This window comes from Macaca nemestrina, chromosome 4 (genome assembly GCF_043159975.1).
Source record: "Macaca nemestrina isolate mMacNem1 chromosome 4, mMacNem.hap1, whole genome shotgun sequence".
Lineage (NCBI taxonomy): Eukaryota > Metazoa > Chordata > Mammalia > Primates > Cercopithecidae > Macaca > Macaca nemestrina.
The window spans coordinates 103558375-103578826 of NC_092128.1; the positions used below are offsets into that span (position 1 = coordinate 103558375).

General features: G+C 47.2%; 1 protein-coding gene and 1 non-coding gene across 2 annotated transcripts in view; one reads left to right on the plus strand and one right to left on the minus strand.

Annotated features, from left to right (window-relative positions):
- The window catches only part of LOC105475850 (FKBP prolyl isomerase 9), a 51481-nt gene extending 31230 nt beyond the window's left edge, over nucleotides 1-20251 (plus strand). The window contains exons 7-10 of the mRNA XM_071094047.1: nucleotides 6625-6811; nucleotides 13121-13266; nucleotides 16034-16197; nucleotides 18533-20251. Of these exons, the coding sequence (XP_070950148.1) occupies nucleotides 6625-6811; nucleotides 13121-13266; nucleotides 16034-16197; nucleotides 18533-18709 (674 nt within the window). The 3' untranslated portion in view covers nucleotides 18710-20251. The remainder of the gene's footprint in view (nucleotides 1-6624; nucleotides 6812-13120; nucleotides 13267-16033; nucleotides 16198-18532) is intronic.
- On the minus strand, nucleotides 14987-15089 carry LOC112425565 (U6 spliceosomal RNA). The gene has a single exon (XR_003016685.2). It is a non-coding gene; the product is annotated as a U6 spliceosomal RNA (small nuclear RNA).
- Nucleotides 20252-20452: the final 201 nt, after the last annotated feature.

Consider the following 20452-nt stretch of genomic DNA (forward strand, 5'->3'; position numbering starts at 1 on the left):
CCTCAAAGTATCTATGTTCTAATCCCCAGAACCTGTGAGTGTGTTACCTTACTTTATTTATTTATTTTGTTTTGCAACAAAGTCTTGTTCTGTTGCCCAGGCTGGAGTGCAGTGGTAAGGTAAGATCCTAACTCACTGCAGCCTTCAGCTTCTGTGTTAAAGTGATCCTCCTGCATCAGCCTCCTGAGTAGCTAGGACTACCTGTGTGTGCTACCATGCACAGCTAATTCAAAAACAATTTTTTTTTTGTTTTTTTTTGTGAAGACAGACATGGTCTCACTATGTTTCCCAGGCTTGTCTGGAACTCCTGAGCTCAAGCAATTCTCCCACCTTGGCCTTCCCAAGTGTGGGATGACAGGTGTGAGCCACCATGCCTAGCCTCCTGTTACCCTATTAAAAGGGACTTTACAGATTTGATTAAGGATCTTGAGATGGGAATAGTATCCTGGATTATCCAGGTGGCCTCACAATACTTGCAACAGTCCTTGTAAAAGGGAGGCAGGCGGTCAGACCGGGGAAAAAGTGCTAAACTGCTGACTTAGAAGATACAGAAGGAGGACCCTGTCAGGGAATGCAGGTGGCCCCAAGAGGCTGGAAAAGGTAGGAAACAAATTCTCCCCGGCAGCCTCCAAAAGGAACACATCCCTAACAATACCTTGAATTTATGCTTCTGCCTTCCAGAATTAGGGGAATCCGTTTGCGTTGTTTTAAGCCAACAAGTTTGTGGTAATTAGCTGCAGCCACAGTAGGAAACAAATGCAGCCATGAAGTGAACGTCCTTCTATACCTTTGAGTGTATGTATAGATTTAAAAAAAAAATGCCCACCTACACTAATCAATACGGACAAACACGGGATTGTCTATGCGTATTACTTTGTGATTTCTCTCTTCACCCAATTTGTGGTGAACAACAGATAATGTTGTGAACAACTTTCTATGCTATGTATTTTAATGGCTGCTCCTTCACTCAGGAACAGTTGATGGAGTATTTCTTTTGTTTTCGTATTCTTTTGCTGATGGAGGCTGGCCTTGTTGGCTGTACATTTTTTTTGCTAGTTCTGTTCTGTTTTTTGTTGATACATCATATGGATCTTGAGAGTTTTCCCAGTAGTGTTCATCCCAGAGGATCCAAGAAATGTCAAGTTGGTTGGAAAGTAGGTTGTACCATGGAGAAATATTTTTTTCTCCCTGACTTAAATTTCTGATTGATTAAACCACAACAGATCACAGCTTAAGATCCATTCGACAGGCCTTTCTTCACACGTCCTGCTTGTCTAGTGTCTTGATGCTCTATTGCTTTTTATTGTGTAGATTTCTACTTCTAGTCAAATATAAACAGAAACAGATAAATACTTTCTGAGTGTTCTTGTTTCGTTATGGCCTGAGGACTAATCTTTCCTTTCTTTAAAAAGAATGCATTGATGGAAAACATTTGCTTAAATTACTTTTTTTCCTCTTGGCTTTCTATCAAGTATGAGACAGAGCTCTGCAAAGAATTATATAAGCCTCTGGGAAGCAGCCGAAGGCTCATAAATTTTCTGCGCAATGAGACTGCATCATCCTGAGTCACGTTGCTGTGGGAGGAGGGCACCCTGAGTGACCCTGAGGTATCAACCCCAAGCGCTCTTGAGTGGAGTCTGCCTCTGTCCTCTCCTGATCAGCACCCTTGGCCTCTTTGTGGGGGTTACATAGGAGCCCGTGCTGATCCCTTTGTGGGGGTTACATCGGAGCCCGTGCTGATCCCTTTGTGGGGGTTACATAGGAGCCCGTGCTGATCCCTTTGTGGGGGTTACATAGGAGCCCGTGCTGATCCCTTTGTGGGGGTTACATAGGAGCCCGTGCTGATCCCTGAGGGGCTGAGCCGAGGGGGGTCAGGATGCAGAAACTGTCTTCTCAGTGGCTGCTTCACTGCATACCACGGGGCCAGGCACATTGTGAATGTTTGGCAAATATTTGTGGGAGGAATGAATTGTGGGCTGTCCCTGTGCTCTCAGCCTCTATCAGCATTTCATTCTGTCCCAGCCATTTTCCCCTGCAAGATTGGTGGAGGGGAAAGGGTAGGCCTCCTGGGAGAGGTTCTGGATCTTTCTGCCATCTGCTTTGTTCCCTGGGTCAGCCCTGAAATTCGGGCATTTGGATGGGTTTGCAGCCTCAAAGTGGGGAATGGATTCTGCCTGCGAGGTTGTGTCAGCTTCACTTCATCGATAGCTTGCTGTTCCTCAACTTCCAGATTACCTTTTGAACACCCTTTTAGGAAAGAGGGGAAAGTTAATAAATGACATTTTTACCCACAGTGTGTCTGGGACTTCTTGCACATGAACTCATTCAAACCTGGAAACAGTCTTCGGAGGCATCATTACCCTCATTGTTTAGAAAGATAATGAGGCCCAGAGAGTTCCACCCATGTGTCCAAGGCCACAATCGCTAATCCATGATGGAGCTGGAATTGGACCCAGGGCTCTCTGACCCGTGTGTGTCCTAGACAGACAGAAAGAATGAGTCCCCATTAGGTAGTGACTTGTTGATACCTACATGTGGAGAACCGAGACCTCAAACCAGAAGTCCCAGAGCTCTCAGAGGAAACCCACCCGCTCAGAGGAAACCCACCTTCCGCAGAGGAAACCCACCCCCCGCAGGGGAAACCCACTCCCCTCAGAAGAAACCCACCCCCGTGGAGGAAACCCACCCCCCGCAGGGGAAACCCACCCCCCGCAGAGGAAACCCACCCCCCGCAGAGGAAACCCACCCCCCGCAGAGGAAACCCACCTCCTGCAGAGGAAACCCACCCCACAGAGGAAACCCACCCCCCGCAGGGGAAACCCACCCCCGCAGGGGAAACCCACCCCCCGCAGAGGAAACCCACCTCCTGCAGAGGAACCCCCCCCCCGCAGAGGAAACCCCCGCCCGCAGAGGAAACCCACCCCCCGCAGGGGAAACCCACCCCCAGCAGGCGCTACAGAGTTTCTTGGGTGGGCTGTTGGCTGCTTTAAGTTTTTGTCATCTGTGTCTCTTCTGAGGGAGGCATCCTCATGGTGAGAACAGAATGATGACTTCTGCGCTGGTTAAGGGTTTATACAGAGAGGAGGCTGGTGTTGGGGCCACGCTGGACTATCACTGCCTGTTTGCTGGTCAGCACTCATTTCTATACTTAATCTACAAATAGCTTTGTGGAAGTCAGACCAAGATAGAGGGATAGAGGTTCGAGGCCTTGGTGCTCCCTGGGGTAGGTGGGGTCTATGGTTCAAGGTTCTGATCTTCGTTTTTGCAGGCCGAGAAGCTCCATCTATCCATCCATCAAAGATTTATTGAGTTTCTTCATGACCAGGCCCTGCTCATGGTGTTAGGGATTCTGCAGAGAGAAACACAAACAAAACTTCCCACGCACACAGAGAGTGTTTCCTTGTTGACGCCCTCAATAATGTGTGTGCCTCAGAGGTTATCAGGCACCTGGTAGACTGACTCATGTTCACTTCCTAGCAGCTGACATACCCACCTGATGCTACATGGTTCCTTGATTGGGTGTGTATCGACCTCTACACTGGTTGGAATTCTTGTGCCTGGAATCCTTGGGGCCTGAGAGACTGAGTTCATTTGACTGCTGACATCAGATCCCAGGGATGTGGGTGGTTCCAGATGCATGCCTTTTTGCCCTGGAGAAGGCCCTGCACCCGAATGCATCTTGGAGGGGAGATTATATTTGAATTGACAAAATTTGGTGACTGCTTAGCTCAGTGTTAGAAGTTTTTAAAATCTGTGGTAAAATATACTCCACATCTTTACCATTTTAAGTGTACAGTTTAGTGGCATCAAATATATTCACAATGTTGTATAACCATTACTACCATCTACACTCAAAAGTCTTTTATCATCCCCAACATAAACCCATTACACAATAACTCCCGATTCCTCCCTCCCCGCAACCTCTGACAACCACCTTTCTTTCTGTCTCTACCAATTTGCCTATTCTAAGTGCCTCACTTAAGTGGAATCATACAATATTTCTCTTTCTGTGTCTGTCTTATTTTACTTAGCATAATGTTTTCAAGGTCTATTTATATTTTAGCATTTATCAAAATTTCAAGCTGGGCACAGTGGCCCATGCCTGTAATCCCAGCACTTTGCGAGGCTGAAGCAGGTGGATCACCTGAAGTCAGGAGTTCAAGATCAGCCTGGCCAACATGGTGAAACCCTGTCTCTACTAAAAACACAAAAATTAGCCAGGTGTGGTGGCACGTCTGTAATATCAGCTGAGGCAGGGGAATTGCTTAAACCCGGGGGACGGAGGTTGCAGTGAGCTGAGATCACGCCACTGCCCTCCAGCCTGGATGACAGAGCAAGACTCCATCTCAAAAAAAAAAAAAAAAAAAAAAATTAATTCCTCTTTTCTGGCTAATAAATTTCATTCCTTTTTATTGCTGAATGAATATTCCATTGGATGTATATACTATATTTTGTTGATCAATTCCTCTGGTGGTGAATACTTGGGCTGTTTCTACTTTTTGTCTATTGTGAATAATGCTTAATGCTTCTGTGAATATGAGTGTACAAATATCTGTTCGCATCTCTAGTTTCAATTCCTTTGTGTATATACCCAAGAGAGATATTTTTATTTAATGTTTTATTGAAATATAATTCACATACTATAAAAGTAATCATGTTAAAGTTTACAATTTAGTTGTTTTTAGTATATTAACCAGGTAACAGCTATTACCTCTACCTAATTCCAGCACATTTTCATCACTCCAAAAACTAACCCATAACCATTAGTGGTCACTCTCCGTACCCTCTTCCCATCCACCCGCTCCCCCAGTGCTGGCAAAGAAGCCAGCCTTTTGTGTCTGGCTTCTTTCACTTAGCATAGTGTTTTCGGGTTCATTCCCAGCTGATTTTAATGGGTTGCCAAGGTTGAGAAACCATAGATCTGCCTCTGCAGACACCCACCCTGTCCACGTATGTTAGCTTCCCACGCAGAGCCGTCCGTGGCCCTGGCTCTGAGCAGCCTTCTGGCCAATGGCAGGCTGTATTTCCTGGTTCCTGTGGGAAGGAGCCTGCACCCCACTCCACCCACACCAGCAGCCCCTGTTAGGAGTGAGTAGCAGGCACCTGTGTTCTGCTATAAAGCACACCCTTCTCAAATTATTACCTTTACCTTTGGCCAGCCCCAAAATTTGTACCTCAGTGTTCTCAGGATTTTCATGAGAATTAAACAATACATGTTTAATTTAGAAGAGTGCCTGGTACTCAATAAACGCCTATATGAGCATGAGTGTGTTTCTATTAAAGAGAGAGATAGGAGAGAGACCAATCAAGAAACCTGGTGTTATGACACAGAAAAGGGACGGGAGGTGAGGAGGGGCTGTTGGTGTTTGTATATCTCTATCTGAATTTTGTCATTAGCTGTGTTATTCTCTTGAATAAGTAACATCATGTCTGAGTTTTTGTTTTCTTTCTTTCTTCTTTTATGAGGACACAGTCTCACTCTGTTGCCAAGGCTAGAGTACAGTGGTGCAATCCTAGCTCACTGTAGCCTTGACCTCCTGGCCCCAAGCAATCCTCCTGCTTCAGTCTCCTGAGTATCTGGGACTACAAGTGCTCACCACCACGCCCAGCTAATTTTTTTGTAGAGACATTTGGCTGTGTTGCCCAGGCTGGTCTCGAACCCCTGGCCTCAAGTGATCCTCCCACCTTGGACTCCCAGAGTTGAGATTACAGGCATGAACCACCACCATACCTAACCTGAGTTGGTTTTCTTATATGTAAAATGCTGATGATAATAAAATATGTCCTTCACTCTAGGTAACATGATTTAAAAATATTTTACATTTAAACTTCTCTGAAATGATTTGGGCTGGGGGGCGTATTACAAATGATGCATATGTTTAAGTGTCCCCCACACTCCTGGAAAGCTGTCGTTACATTCCTGGTGTTATGGCCATGCCTACCCCGCAAGGTTGCTGCAGGGACTTAAAGGGAAAATGTAGGTGAAAAATACTTTGGCAAACTGTAAAACATTATTCAGATGTGAGCTACTGTCTTCAAAAGTGGAAATTATGGAAAAGTTAATTAATAATTTAGTATAGAACAAATAGGATGTATTCTAAAAGCACCTGTGACTGTTAGGGGTACAATCATGAGGGACAGGTGTCTTTTTCTTTACGAAGTTTATGTTATGCTTTTCTTGAGCAGTGGTCGGACATTGGAGTGATTTCACTCTGCTGCTGATTTCCTCACCCCACTTCTTACTTCCGGTGGGCGAGGGGCAAGTGTTAATTTGGCTGGGCTTGAGTTTCCTCATTTGTGATCAACTTAGCCACTTGTCTTTCAGGCTGAATGATGCCATGGGGCAATAGTCCATAGTCTTGAATTTTAGTCCAAACTGTGCTCATTATGGGCTGTGGGACCCAGGGCAAATCTGTGCCTCCATTTATCGACCTGTAAAATGAGGATGAGGTTACATCTAATGGCCCTTTCAGCATCAGTCTTGGAATCCTCCTAGGGTTTCGTATCTGGGTGCCCGTTTTCCTCACTTGGAGGGGCCTTGAGGACATACCTGGTGATACTAGGGAGGCCCATGTGCTGCAGCCTGCAGGGGTCATTCATTAATTCCCCGTGTCTGTCCTTTAGGGAATATCCCCGGCTCGGCTGTGCTGGTGTTTGACATCCATGTGATCGACTTCCACAACCCTTCGGACTCCATCAGCATCACCTCCCACTACAAACCCCCCGACTGCTCAGTGCTGAGTAAGAAGGGAGATTACCTAAAATATCACTACAATGCCTCACTTCTGGATGGGACCCTGCTGGACTCCACGTAAGGGCAACCAGAATGTTGTGGGAGTGAGCCTGGAGGGTGACAGTTGCGTGCTCCCACCATCCTCCTCTCGTGGGTAGATGCTGGTTGAGAGCTTTTATCTCCATGCCGCCCCACTGCATAGCTTGCGCCTGTGTCACTGCTCAGGTGCATTATGTTAAGTTTCCGATTCATGGTCTTGCCCTGCTCCAGGTCATTTTTCACCCCATGAAATTGTCTTTCTGACAAGCAGATCTCATCATATAACTGCTGTCTTTCCTTCCTTCCTTCTTTTTTTTTTTTTTTTTTTTTTCTTTTTTTGTTTTTGAGACGGAGTCTGGCTCTGTTGCCCAGGCTGGAGTGCAGTGGCCGGATCTCAGCTCACTGCAAGCTCCGCCTCCCGGGTTTACGCCATTCTCCTGCCTCAGCCTCCCGAGTAGCTAGGACTACAGGCGCCCGCCACCTTGCCCGACTAGTTTTTTTTGTATTCTTTAGTAGAGACGGTGTTTCACCGTGTTAGCCAGGATGGTCTCGATCTCCTGACCTCGTGATCCGCCCGTCTCGGCCTCCCAAAGTGCTGGGATTACAGGCTTGAGCCACTGCGCCCGGTCCCTTCCTTCCTTCTTTCCTTCCTTCCTTCCTTCCTTCCTTCCTTCCTTCCTTCCTTCCTTCCTTCCTTCCTTCCTCCCTCCCTCCCTCCCTCCCTCCCTCCTTCCCTCCCTCCCTTCCTCCCTCCCTCCCTTCCTCTACTTTCCTGTCTTTTCTTTCTCTCTCTTTCTTTCCTTCTTTCCTTCCTTCCTTCCTTCCTTCCTTCCTTCCTTCCTTCCTTCCTTCCTTCCTTCCTTCCTTCCTTCCTTCCTTCTTTCTTTTTTCTTTCTTTCTTTCTTTCCTTCTTTCTTTCTTTCTTTCTTTCTTTCTTTCTTTCTTTCTTTCTTTCTTTCTTTCTTTCTTTCTTTCTTTCTTTCTTTCTTTCTTTCCTTCTCTCTCTCTCTCTCTCTTTCTTTTTCTCTTCTCTTTTCTTCTCTTCTCTTTTCTTTTTTTCTTTTTGAGACAGAGTCTCACTCTCTCACCCAGGCTGGAGTGCAGTGGCACTATCTCAGCTCACTGCAACCTCTGCCTTCCAGGTTCAAGTGATCCTCCCGCCTCAGCCTCCCAAGTAGCTGGGATTACAGACATGCACCACCATACCTGCCTAATTTTTGTATTTTTAGTAGAGATGGGGTTTCACTATGTTAGCTAAGCTGGTCTTGAACTTCTGGCCTCAAGTGATCCACCCTCCTCAGCTTCCCAAAGTGCTAGGATTACAGGCGTGAGTCACCGTGCCCAACTCCCTCCCTCCCTTCCTTCCTCCCTTCCTTCCTCCCTTCCTTCCTCCCTGCCTCCCTCCCTCCCTTCCTTCCTTTTCTCTCTTTTCTTTCCCTCGCTTTCTTTCTTCCTTTCTTTTCTTTCTTCCCGTCTCCTTCCCTCCCTCCCTCCCTCCCTCCCTCCCTCCCTCCCTTCCTTCCTTCCTTCCTTCCTTCCTTCCTTCCTTCCTTCCTTCCTTCCTCCCTCCCTCCCTCCCTCCCTCCCTTTCTCTTTCTCTCTTTCTCGCTCTCTCTCCTTTTCTTTTTTTTTTTTTTTGGGTGGGGGAATGGTGTCCCACTCTGTCACCCAGGCTAAAATACAGTGGCATGATCTTGACTCACTGCAACCTCCGCCTCCTGGGTTCAAGCAATTCTCGTGCCTCGGCCTGCCGAGTAGCTGGGACTACAGGTGCGCACCACCACACCCAGCTGATTTTTTATATTTTTAGTAGAGATGAGGTTTTACCACGTTGGCCAGGCTGGTCTCGAACTCCTGACCTCAGGTGATCCACCCACCTCGGCCTCCCAAATTGCTGGGATTACAGGTGTGAGCCACTGTGCCCAGCCTCCTCTCTCCTCTCCTCTCCTCTTTTCTTCTCTTCTCTTTTCTCTTTCTTTTCTTTCTTGCAGGGTCTCACTCTGTCACCCAGAATGGAATGAGGGAAGTGACCATAGCTCACTGCTGCCTCGACCTCCTGGACTCAAGCAATCCTCTCACTTCAGCCTCCCGAGTAGATGAGACCATAGGCATGTGCCACCACACCTGGCTAATTTTTATTTTTTGAGACAGAGTCTTGCTCTGTTGCCCAGGCTGGAGTGCAGTGGCATGATCATAGCTCATTGCAACGTCTATCTCCTGGGGTCAAGCGATCTTCATGCCTCAGCCTTCCATGTAGCTGGGATTACAGGCATGCACCACTATACTTGACTAATTTTGTTTAATTTTTAGCAGGGAGGAGGTTTTACCATGTTGCCCTGGCTGGTCTCAAACTCCTGGGTTCAGGTGATCCTCCTGCCTCAGTCTCCCAAAGTGGTAGTATTACAGGTGTGAGTCACTGCACCTGGCCCAGGCTAATTTTTTAATTTTTTTTTTAGAGATGGGTTGGGGGGGTCTCACTGTGTTTCCCAGTCTGGTCTTGAACTCCTGACCTCAAATGATCCTCCTGTCTTGGCCTCCCAAAGTGCTGGAGTTACAGGTTTGAGCCATCATGCCCAGCCGAACTGCTTTCTTTAAAAATCGACTCACAGGCTGGGCGCGGTGGCTCATGCCTGTAATCCTAGCAATTTGGCAGGCCGAGGTGGGCGGATCATGAGGTCAAGAGATCCAGACCATCCTGGCCAACTTAGTGAAACCCCATCTCTACTAAATATATAAAAATTAGCTGGGCATTGTGGCGGGCACCTGTAATCCCAGCTACTCAGGAGGCTGAGGCAGGAGAATCACTTGAACCCCGGGAGGCGGAGGTTGCAGTGAGCCGAGATCGTGTCACTACACTCCAGCCTGGCGACAGAGCAAGACTCCATCTCAAAAAAAAAAAAAAAAAAGAAAAAGAAATTGATGCACAGATAAAGGCCAGACTCTGGAGTCTGGCACATAAGGCTCTCTGTCAGCTCCGTTCTGCCTCACCAGTCTCTTCCACTGGGGCCCATCTTCCACCTTCCAGGGCTGCCATGTGCAGTAGTGCAGGTTGTTACTGTTCTTCTTCCTTTTTCTGGCCAACTTCTGCCCTGGCTTAAATGTTATATTTTTTCTCAAAATCTTTCCTTAATTCCTAGAAGAATCAATTGCTTTTGCTTCTGTAGTCTCATAACACTTCATGCATTACCTGTCTTTTAGTTTTGTTTCTATCTCTGTTGCTGGTGTAAATACCTTAGGGACACCCAATGTATTTATTTACATTTTTATGCCCGACACCTTGGCCAGAGCATAGAACCAAAGCAGCATTGTATAAATGTTCTTTGATTGAGATAAATCTGAGAATATGTTAAATAGGAACCAACAGCATAAACTAGTGTCAGGCATGAGAAGGAGCTTTGCGCCTTGTGAACCTGAATCTTCAGATGTATCTGTAAGTTAATATTATATTCTCTTCTTTGGGAAAGAAACATTTTCAGCATTAAAAAAATTTTTTTAGAGACAGGGTCTTGCTCTGTGAGCAGTGGCGAAATCAGGGCGTACTTTAACCTTAAGCTTCTGGACTCAAGAGATCCTCTCGCCTCAGCCATCCAAAGATTTGGGATTACAGGTGTGAGTCACCAAGCCCGACTAATTTCAGCAATTTTTATATATCCATTTTTGTACTGAGCCTGACTTAGTTTCCTAAGTTTGGTCTTTGGGGGAAAAAAGCTTTGCATAAGCAGGTACGTGCTACTGCATTGATTCTGGATGTGCAGGGTCCTCTCTTCCTTCCACCTGTCCCTCTGCCTTCTAGCTTTGGGTGACTCTGTGGCTGTGAAGTTTGACCAGCCTGGCCAACATGGTGAAACCCTGTACTAAAAATACAAAAATTAGCTGGGCATGGTGGCACGTACCTGTAATCCCAGCTACTCAAGAGGCGGCAGGAGAATCGCTTGAATCTGGGATGTAGAGGTTGTAGTGAGCCGAGATTGCGCCGCTGCACTCCAGCCTGAGGGACAGAGTGAGACTCTGTCTCCAAAAGGAAAGAAAAAGAAAAGACCCTACGGATATACTCAGAGTTCTCCCTCTGGGACTGCGGGATCCTGTATGCGAATGCATTTAATGTATTTCATCAACTCTAAAGAGTGTGATGGAAACATTTCGTGTATCTCTGACCAAGTTAAAACGCTGACGGATGACATACTGTCAGTCATAAAATGTATCCTAATTATAGAGAGGTTACACTGTGAAAAAATATGCATTTTAGAATCAGTGAAATATGTGCATAGCTTCCAGGGCCCAGATTTACAGGGACCTGGCTTACAATAGACCTTGTAAAGAAATCCCAACCGTTGGTTATTGAAAGCTAGCGGGAGGCAGGGCCGCAGGGAAGGGGCATGGCTTGCAGTGCTTTTAAATCAAGTGAGCTCCTAAGAGTGAAAATGGTCCATGAGGTTAGAAGGGTCTGTAAGGTCCGTGGCTGCTGTCACTGCTCCTGCTGATGTTCATATTCCTGTCCTCTGATTCTGAGGCTGAGGAAAGGGGAAGTGGGCGTGGGGAATGAACAAAGGAATTCCTTCTCGGGAGGGTCCAGGATCTGCTTCTCACGCGGGGCAGGGAGAGTCGGTCTCCCTGCCTCCTGCTTGTGTTTGGAGGACTCATAATATCCTGGCAGAGCACTCGGGAGCCACATGAGCCAGGGCTCCTTATCAGGAAGTGCATTTTGTACTCTGAGAGCCTCTGTATTACATGTAAAGCTGCAGCGGAAGAGTAGCGGCTGGCGTCCCTGCTGGTGTCTTCCTGGTGTGAGCTTCAGAATAGTGGGCTAATGGAAAGCTTGGCCGGCACCTGCCTATCTGATCCCAGCTGGAGCCCTGTGTGGGCTGGGTCCCATTCATCAGGACTGAGGCAGCAGCTGCTACCTAGAGGGGAGGAGGGGAGTAGGGGAATAGGAGTGAGCCGGGGAGGGTGAAGCAGGCAGGAAGCTGCAGGCCTGCGGTGGATGGGGCCAGGAAGCACGCAGCGGGAGTGAGGACGGTGTTTGAGAGAAACACTGCCCAAAAGAGAAAAAAAGAAAATCACAGGACCCTTGGAAAAAGAATGAGTGGTGTGTTCAGAGATGATACATGACAACAAATTGTTTGCTTGGAGGATTTTCTTATGCGTGCGTGTTTAAACTGGCCTCAAGGAGGAAGAAGAAACATGCATTCCTGGATGACTAAGTGAGTTCTGGAATATTCTGTCGTAAGACTTTGCAACTGGAGTAGCCCCAGAGAAAAGCAGGCAGTGGGAGTTGGCTCCCTCCCACAAGGCATCCCTCACCGGAGTTGGCTTTGTTTCGGGTTCCTCCCAGGTGGGAAAACACAAACCCTGTCTTGGTTTGCTGGTAATCAGCTGGAGAAGGGAAAGAAGCAGCTGCCCTGGGCCCAGGGGAGGCCGGGAAGCCTGAGAAGAGGATGTGACCCAAAGGGGCACCCGTCCATGTTGTCACCAGCTGCTCATAGGCATCAAGGGGGTCAGGGATCTTTTCTCCTTGGAGTAAAGAACATACACGCTGTTTGCCTTTAGGAAGTGATAGGAATGGCATAGATTTTGGAGTAGATTTATTTTTAGTAGTGACTGAAGTGATAGAGCAAACTTTTTTTTAACTGGCTTCCCGAGGTCCATGGCCATCAAGGATAATTAAACTCTTGGTGGTCTTTTTTTTTTTTTTTTTTTTTTTCCAGTCTTGGACTGTTACAGACATAAGCACTTTACACCTCAAGGCCAAACATTTATTGAGCCCTTTGTACTTCCTCTCCACTGTGCCAAGCGTAACATGTTATTTGTGATTTGAAACATCCCTGTGAGATAGCTATATTTGTTGTCTCCGTTTCATAGATAAAGTAACTGAGAGATTACATTTCTCAGGGTCAAATTAAGTGGCAGAACCAGGAATCCAGCTCAGGTTTAGCTCTTGCTAAATTTAGCTCTTGCTAAATCCAAAACCCAGGGTTTTTTGTTTTGTTTTTGTTTTTGAGACAGTCTCACTCTGTCACCCAGGCTGGAGTGCAGGGGCGCGATCTTGGCTCACTGCAGCCTCCACCTCCTGGGCTCAAGAAAAAAGGACCTCATTCCACTATGCTTGTCCACTCTGGAACTTCCACAGTCTTGCCTGGATTTTCATGGCCTTGACAGTTTTGAAGATGACAGCCAGACATTTTTCAGCATGTGCCCCGATTTGTGTTTGTCTGATGTTTCCCCGTGATTAGATAGGGATTTTTATATCTTTGGTAGAAATATCCTGGCAATGATGTGTTCTTCTCATGGGAACACTGTCAGTGCCAGCGGGATGGTGACCTAACATGAGGCTCTTCTGTTTCATTTTAGGTGGAATTTAGGCAAAACTTACAATATCGTTCTGGGATCTGGGCAAGTTGTGTTGGGAATGGACATGGGTCTCAGAGAGATGTGCGTTGGCGAGAAACGGACCGTGATCATTCCGCCCCACTTGGGCTATGGGGAAGCTGGCGTGGGTGAGTGAGCAACAGTATTCAAGGGTGTTTGGGGCCCGCTTACTATCGGAATTTTGTGCTTTTTGGGGTGCCATAGTTAGAATCACAGCATGCTTCTTACATGTAATACCCAAAGAGTGTGTGGTTTCTATTTTTAAAAAATGATTTAGCATTTTTGTTTAGAGACCCCTGTGAATTCAGTGAGCCACGTCAATGCTCCATTACCCTCTTGAGAAAGAACCAGTTTGCGTGAAATAAATCTTGGATCTTGGATCTTCAGACCCATGTGTGGGAGGTGTCCCTGGGGGGAGCTGCCTGGGAGGTTTCTCTGGGGTCAGACTGAGCACATCCTTCTGGAACTGTTTCCTGGGACAGGTGGAATGCTGTAGGCCGTTGCTTTTCACTTCTGAGCCTGTAGGCTGTCCAAGACAGTTTCTTTTGGGAGAGATTAGTTGCAAGTGCTGGAAATACTGGCTTTCCCTCATCCTCACAGTCGTTATGTTTTACTCCATCATTTCAGCCACAGTGTGTCCTCCACATGGGGATTCAATAACTCTTTTTGTTTGTTTGTTTGTTTCAGAGACAGGGTCTCTCTCTATCACCCAGGCTGGAGTGCAGTGGCACCATCACGGCTAACTGCAGCCTTGAACTCCTGGGCTCAAGCAATCTTCCCACCTCAGTCTCCCGAGTAGCTGGGACTACAGGCATGCACCACCTCACCTGGCTAATTTTTTATTTTTTAGAGGCAGAGCCTCACTATCTTTCCCATGCTGGTCTTAACTCCTGGGCTCAAGCGATTCTCCTGCTTGGGCCTCCCAAAGCACTGGGATTACTGGTGTGAGCCACCGTGCCTGGCCCCAGGAACCCCTTCTTTTCAGTGTTTTCACACTGCAGATATCCGGACATGGAGGAGATAGGAAGAGCTAACTGGTAACAATTATAGGCACTGTGGATTGATATTTTTTTCCTGTAAAAGAATTGTAAAGTACATTTGTTCTTCCTACCAATCCCAGAAGAAACCCTTTAAAAATTGTTGTATATTCTGGCTGGGTGCGGTGGCTCATGCCTGTAATCCCAGCACTTTGGGAGGCCAAGGTGGGCGGATCACGAGGTCAGGAAATCCAGACCATCCTGACTAACACGGTGAAACCCCGTCTCTCCTAAAAGTACAGAAAATTAGTCAGGCGTGGTGACGGGCACCTATGATCCCAGCCACTTGGGAGGCTGAGGCAGGAGAATGGTGTGAACCCGGGAGGCAGAGCTTGCAGTGAGCAGAGATCGCACCACTGCACTCCATCCTGGGCAACAGAGCAAGACTCCACCTCAGAAAAAAAAAAAATTTTTGTATATTCTTTAAGACTTTTTCTGTGATATATTATTAATAATTATAATATATAACATATTATATATAACGTATACTCTAGATAAGATATAATAATTTGGAATAATACACATTACCTTTATATATTCCATACTTTGATAACTTCTTTGGGCCTATACTGTATACACTGTTCTTGAATTTGTGCTTACAGTCAAATCTTGGATCATCATCTTTGGGCATATGGTTCCGATTCTAAAAGTTCTGCTGTTAGATTTACTTAAAAGTTTTACCATTGTATTGTAGTCTCTACAAGCAGCTTTCAAACTTTTTTCAACAAGACATGCAGTAAGAAATACATCTTATTTCCCAATCTGTATTCTATATAACATATAATTTACACATATACACATTTATTTATTTCTTTTTAATCAACACATCACAAATTTGCATGTCCTGTTTGCACGGGGGTCATGCAATTCTTCTCTGTATGGTTCCAATTTTAGTATGTGTTGCTGAAGTGAGCATTACTTTTAGTTTTATATATAAAATTGAAGCTCAAGTTTCATGACACAATACCTATCTTTTCTTTTTTTTTTTTTTTTTTTTGAGACGGAGTCTCGCTCTGTCGCCCAGGCTGGAGTGCAGTGGCCGGATCTCAGCTCACTGCAAGCTCCGCCTCCCGGGTTCACGCCATTCTCCTGCCTCAGCCTCCCAAGTAGCTGGGACTACAGGCGCCCGCCACCTCGCCCGGCTAATTTTTTGTATTTTTTAGTAGAGACGGGGTTTCACCGTGTTAGCCAGCATGGTCTCGATCTCCTGACCTCGTGATCCGCCCATCTCGGCCTCCCAAAGTGCTGGGATTACAGGCTTGAGCCACCGCGCCCGGCCAATACCTATCTTTTCTACAGGTAAAAAGTATTCTGTTCCATTCTTTTTTTTTTTTTTTTTTGAGATGGAGTCTCACTTGGTCGCCCAGGTTGAAGTGCAATGGCACGATCTCAGCTCACTGCAGTGTTTGCCTCCCTGGTTCAAGCAATTCTTGTGCCTCAGCTTCCTGAGTAGCTGAGACTACAGGTGCCCACCACCACACCCAGCTAATTTTTGTATTTTTAGTAGAGATGGGGTTTCACCATGTTGGCCAGGCTGGTCTTGAACTCCTAATCTCAAGTGATCTGCCTGAGTTGGCCTCTCAAAGTGCTGGAATTATAGGCATGAGCCATCATGCCTGGCCTCTATTCTATTCCTTAATTTAAAAAATAACAAAATGCTGGTCACCACCCTTTAAACTGATTTCATGACTCATTAACGGGCCTACAGTGAGAAAGTGACTAGCCTTTGCTCTGCTTTCTTGCTTTGGTCAGAAGTCCCACCCTGAGTGAGGCTGCTGGAGGTTGGGTGGGTGCTGGTTGATGGGTTTGACTGCTGCCTGCCAGCTGACACCACCTCCCGCTCCTGTCACCTGGACAGATGGAGAAGTGCCTGGCAGTGCCGTATTGGTGTTTGACATTGAGTTGCTGGAGCTGGTGGCCGGCCTACCCGAGGGGTACATGTTCATATGGAATGGTGAGGTGTCACCCAACCTCTTTGAAGAAATTGACAAGGATGGCAACGGAGAAGTCCTCCTGGAAGAGGTAACTAACTGGCCTTTGTAGGAAGGTGAGACCGAACAGCTCAGGGAGCCTGGTGAGGCCACGGGGCTGGTCCTGAAGGCGAGGCCTTCTCAGGGTGAGGCCAGTGGGCTGGAGGGCTTGTGAGATGGCCAGCACACTCACGTGCCAAGCACTTTTACACACGCCCTCTCTGTGGAAGCTCACCATTCCTCTCTGAAGAAACCAAGTCCCTGAGAGGTGCAGGGCTTGATTCCAGGGCACACAGTGTGTATTTAGTTCTTGTTACTGGGTGCTCACTGCCTGCCTGTGTGTGCTGAGTGTCTTCAGTGTATTCTCTGGTTCGGCCCTCACAACAGCTGTTTTTTAGAAGAAACTGCACAGAGAAGGTAAATGATTTGTCCAAGGTCACACAGCTACTCAGTGGTTTGAGCCAGGACCACACACCTCTTTGTGAAGCTGGGCAATAGAACCGTCTGTTTTGCTCCACGCCTGGGGAATTCCAGCTCCCTGCCTCTTCCACGTCTGCTACTGAAAGTCCTCCAGCCTTTTCCTCTCTCTCTCCACATCTTCAGCACTTCTGGATCATTGTCATTTGCATACAAATGTGCTGTTATTTTCCCTTCCCTGGATGTGTCTTTCTAGTTCTCTCATTACTTTCCTTTCCAGCAAAAACTTCAAAAGAATTGTGTGTCCTTCTTGCCTCTAATTCCTCTCCTCCTAGTTTCTCTTAAACCCACTCCTTTCTGACATTTGTCCCTGCACGCCTCTGAGCCCAGCCTTGCCAGGGTGGCCAGTGTCTTCCGTATTGCAGAATCCAGTGGTCAGCTCTCACGCTCCTCTTACTTCAACACAGCTACAGGATGCGTCTTTCTCTGGCTTCCAGGACACCACACTTCATGGTGTTCCTTCTACCTCCCTGGTACGTCCCTCTCAGGCCTCTTGTCCCCGATCTCTTCATGTTGGAGTACCCCGGGCTAAGTTTGTTGTTTTCTCCGTCTTTAAGTCACTCGCTTGGTGGTCTTATTGGGTCCATATCCTGATGGCGTCTGAATTTGTAGCTCCAGTCCAGGCTTCTCTCTGCATTTCACACTCATGTGTTCAGCTGCCTGCTTGATGTCCTCATTTACGGAACCCCCTGCTATCCACCTGCACACCCCGCCCCTGGAGCCTGCTTTACCCAAAGCCTTTCCATCGCAGTCAGTGGCATCACTGGCCTCCAGTGGCTCAGGCGAGAGCACTTGGTAATCTCTGACTCCTCTCTTTCTCTCGTAGGCCATAATAATCCTCAGGAAATCATTCCAGCTCTACCTTGAGAGCACATGCAGAACCTGACACTTCTCACCACCTCCACCTTGTAGCATCTTAGCCGGGGGTCTGTCATCTCTTTCCCGGGTCACATCACAGCAGTGGTGTTCATGAAGCTCTTCCTGCACTCACAGTGGCCGTTCTCACACAGAAGCTGGGTCAGACCTGCCGAGGCCCCTGTCTCCAGGGCCTCACAGTAGCCTGTGAAGACCCCGCACTTTCTGCTCGCTGTAACCTCCTCGCCGGCTGTCTCCCTCTGCCCACTTTACCCGGCCACACCCGCCCCCAGTGCTGTCTGTGACCAGCCAGGCATGCGTCCACCTTGAGCCCTGGCACCAGCTGCCCTCTCTGCTCAGGAGACATCTGCCCCAGAGAACTTGTTCGGCCCTTTCCTTCTCATCTTTCAAGCCTTTGCACAGATCTTCCCTTCTCCTTAAAGTTTTATCCTGACCACTGAATTGAACATTTCATCCCTTTCTCTCATCCTTACTGAGCTCCGCTTTTTGATTTTTTTCTGGAGCATTTCACTTTGTAACTTAATGTGTCATTTACCTATTTTTATGTTCATGTCTAATTGTCTGTCTTTCCACTAGAATGCAAGCCTTACAGGCACAGGGTGTTTGTTTGTGTATTGATATATTTCAAGATCTAGAACAGTGCTCGGCACATAGGAGACCATATGTTTTTATCATATGAATGAGTGCATGCATCCGAGAATGTTCTTACAGTGTGTGGGTGGTCGTGGGGGTCAGCCTTTGGTAGGGAACTAAGTGGGGAGAAGGGATAGCTCTGACGGCTGCTGGGTATTGGCTACCTGAATAATACGGGCTCTTGGAGTTATTTAGTACAAGGGGTTTTCACCTGCATTTAAAGAAAAAAACAAAACGAAACACAGGTCATAGGTTATGTAGCTGCCAAAAAGATCTTGTCTGTGTTGGTAGCCCAGACTCAAGTTCCAGCCCTGTCACCCCCAGACTGCTCTGTTTCTGGCCCCAGACCTGGCGTTCATGGTGGCTGAACTCATGGTCTTTCCTGTCCCCTTCTTTTCCAGTTCTCAGAGTACATTCACGCCCAGGTGGCATCTGGCAAAGGGAAACTCGCTCCTGGCTTTGATGCTGAGCTGGTTGTGAAGAATATGTTCACCAACCAGGACCGGAATGGAGATGGGAAGGTCACGGCCGAGGAATTTAAACTCAAAGACCAGGAAGCCAAACACGATGAACTCTAAACCTGGCACGAACCAGATGGTGCCAGGGAGTACGTGACACCAAGCCACTTGTCGTGGCAGAGCGTGCAGTGAGGGTGCAAGGGTCTTTTAGAAGGTGCATCATTAGCCAGTAGTAGGTGGGTCACATAGTACCTGGTGTACACATCGGGGTGGGTTGATACATGGGGTGAGAAGTTTAGGCCGATTGCCAGTGATAGTAAACAAAATCTTTGCAGAGAGCCTTAGCACGGGATGTGTCCAGTATTGAAAAGGCTGCACTGCCAACCATGATTTGTGAGCCTTCTGGGAAATTTTGTTATTAAAGGAATATAGTGTCAGATGGAAGTTATCATCTTGGAGGAACCATAAGAAAAGGTGTCCAGGGTATCTATATAAAGAGGGTTAAATTTTTTTTAACTTGCTGGTTAAGACATTTTAGAAATATTCTTGAGATGGGCAGGAGAGTCAAAGGGCTTGCTTGCCCCAGCAGGGTTCCCAGCAGACAGCCATGGCTCTTCCCAGCAGCCTGTGCAAACTCTGATCATGGCCCACCCCGGCACACGCACACACACATCATGCTTTTCCAGCTCATCACACCCTGCCCCACTGTGGGCTTCCCGTTAATAGTGTATAACTTGGAGTTAAGTTAAAAGAGCCTTTTGGACAGAAAACTGGGCCAGGAAAAGGCATCTCGGACCACAAATAGAGAATTTGATTCCGCGTTTGCCACATAAGGTCATCTGCTTAGCTTTTTCTTTCTTTCTTTTTTTTTTTTTTGGAGACAGAGTCTCGCTTTGTCGCCAGGCTGGAGTGCAGTGGCGCCATCTCGGCTCACTGCAGAACCATCTTGGCTCACTGCAGCCTCCGCCTCCCGTATTCAAGTGATTCTCTTGTCTCAGCCTCCTGAGTAGCTGGGACTACAGGTGTGCACTACCACACCCAGCTAATTTTTGTATTTTTAGTAGAGATGGAGTTTCACCATTTGGCCAGGATGGTCTCGATCTCTTGACCTTGTGATCTGCCCACCTCAGCCTCTCAAAGTGCTGGGATTACAGGCGTGAACCACCGTGCCCAGCCACTTAGCTTTTTCTTATTCCCACCTTTCTATCCCATAGAACACCCTTTTTTATCCTCTCTGAACCATATTGATAAGATAAATAGGGCTGGGGGCGGGGCCCCGCTGGTCACTCAACAGAGTATTTCCCTTGGCCGAGATGGAAGTTTCGTCCCAATAGATGAGCTGCTGAGCATCAACAAGGTGACATTTTTCTGCTGCCCATTTGTGTCCTGGAGAGGGTGGTACCCTGAAGGCAGAGGCCAGCTGCTATAAGACAGCAATGACAGTCCACCTGCCGGCCTGATTCCTGCATCATGGAATAACCACGTGGCTACCTTCTATCCTCTGTTCCCAAATGGTGGTGGCACTTATCCTGAAGTCGTCAATGATTTCCCTTTGAAACTACTTTATTTTACTAATTTAAACTATTTTGTACTGATGTAGCCCTGAGGTAGTTCATGAAAATGCTGTGCACTCATTCAATGGAATAAATGTTGGAAAGCTGATCTTTTCTGATATGAAATGTTGAATTATATTACCTGCTTTTCTGATGTTTTATTGGAAGGCTAAAGACCTGCGAGAATGCCCCATGCAGTCAGAATCCCCTTGATGAAAACAGCAGAACTTCGCTGCAGTTACTGAGGGAGTGCGTTCTACTTCTAGGGAGTGTGAGTCAGGGTCCTGGCCCTCCTCCGGGACTCCTGAAG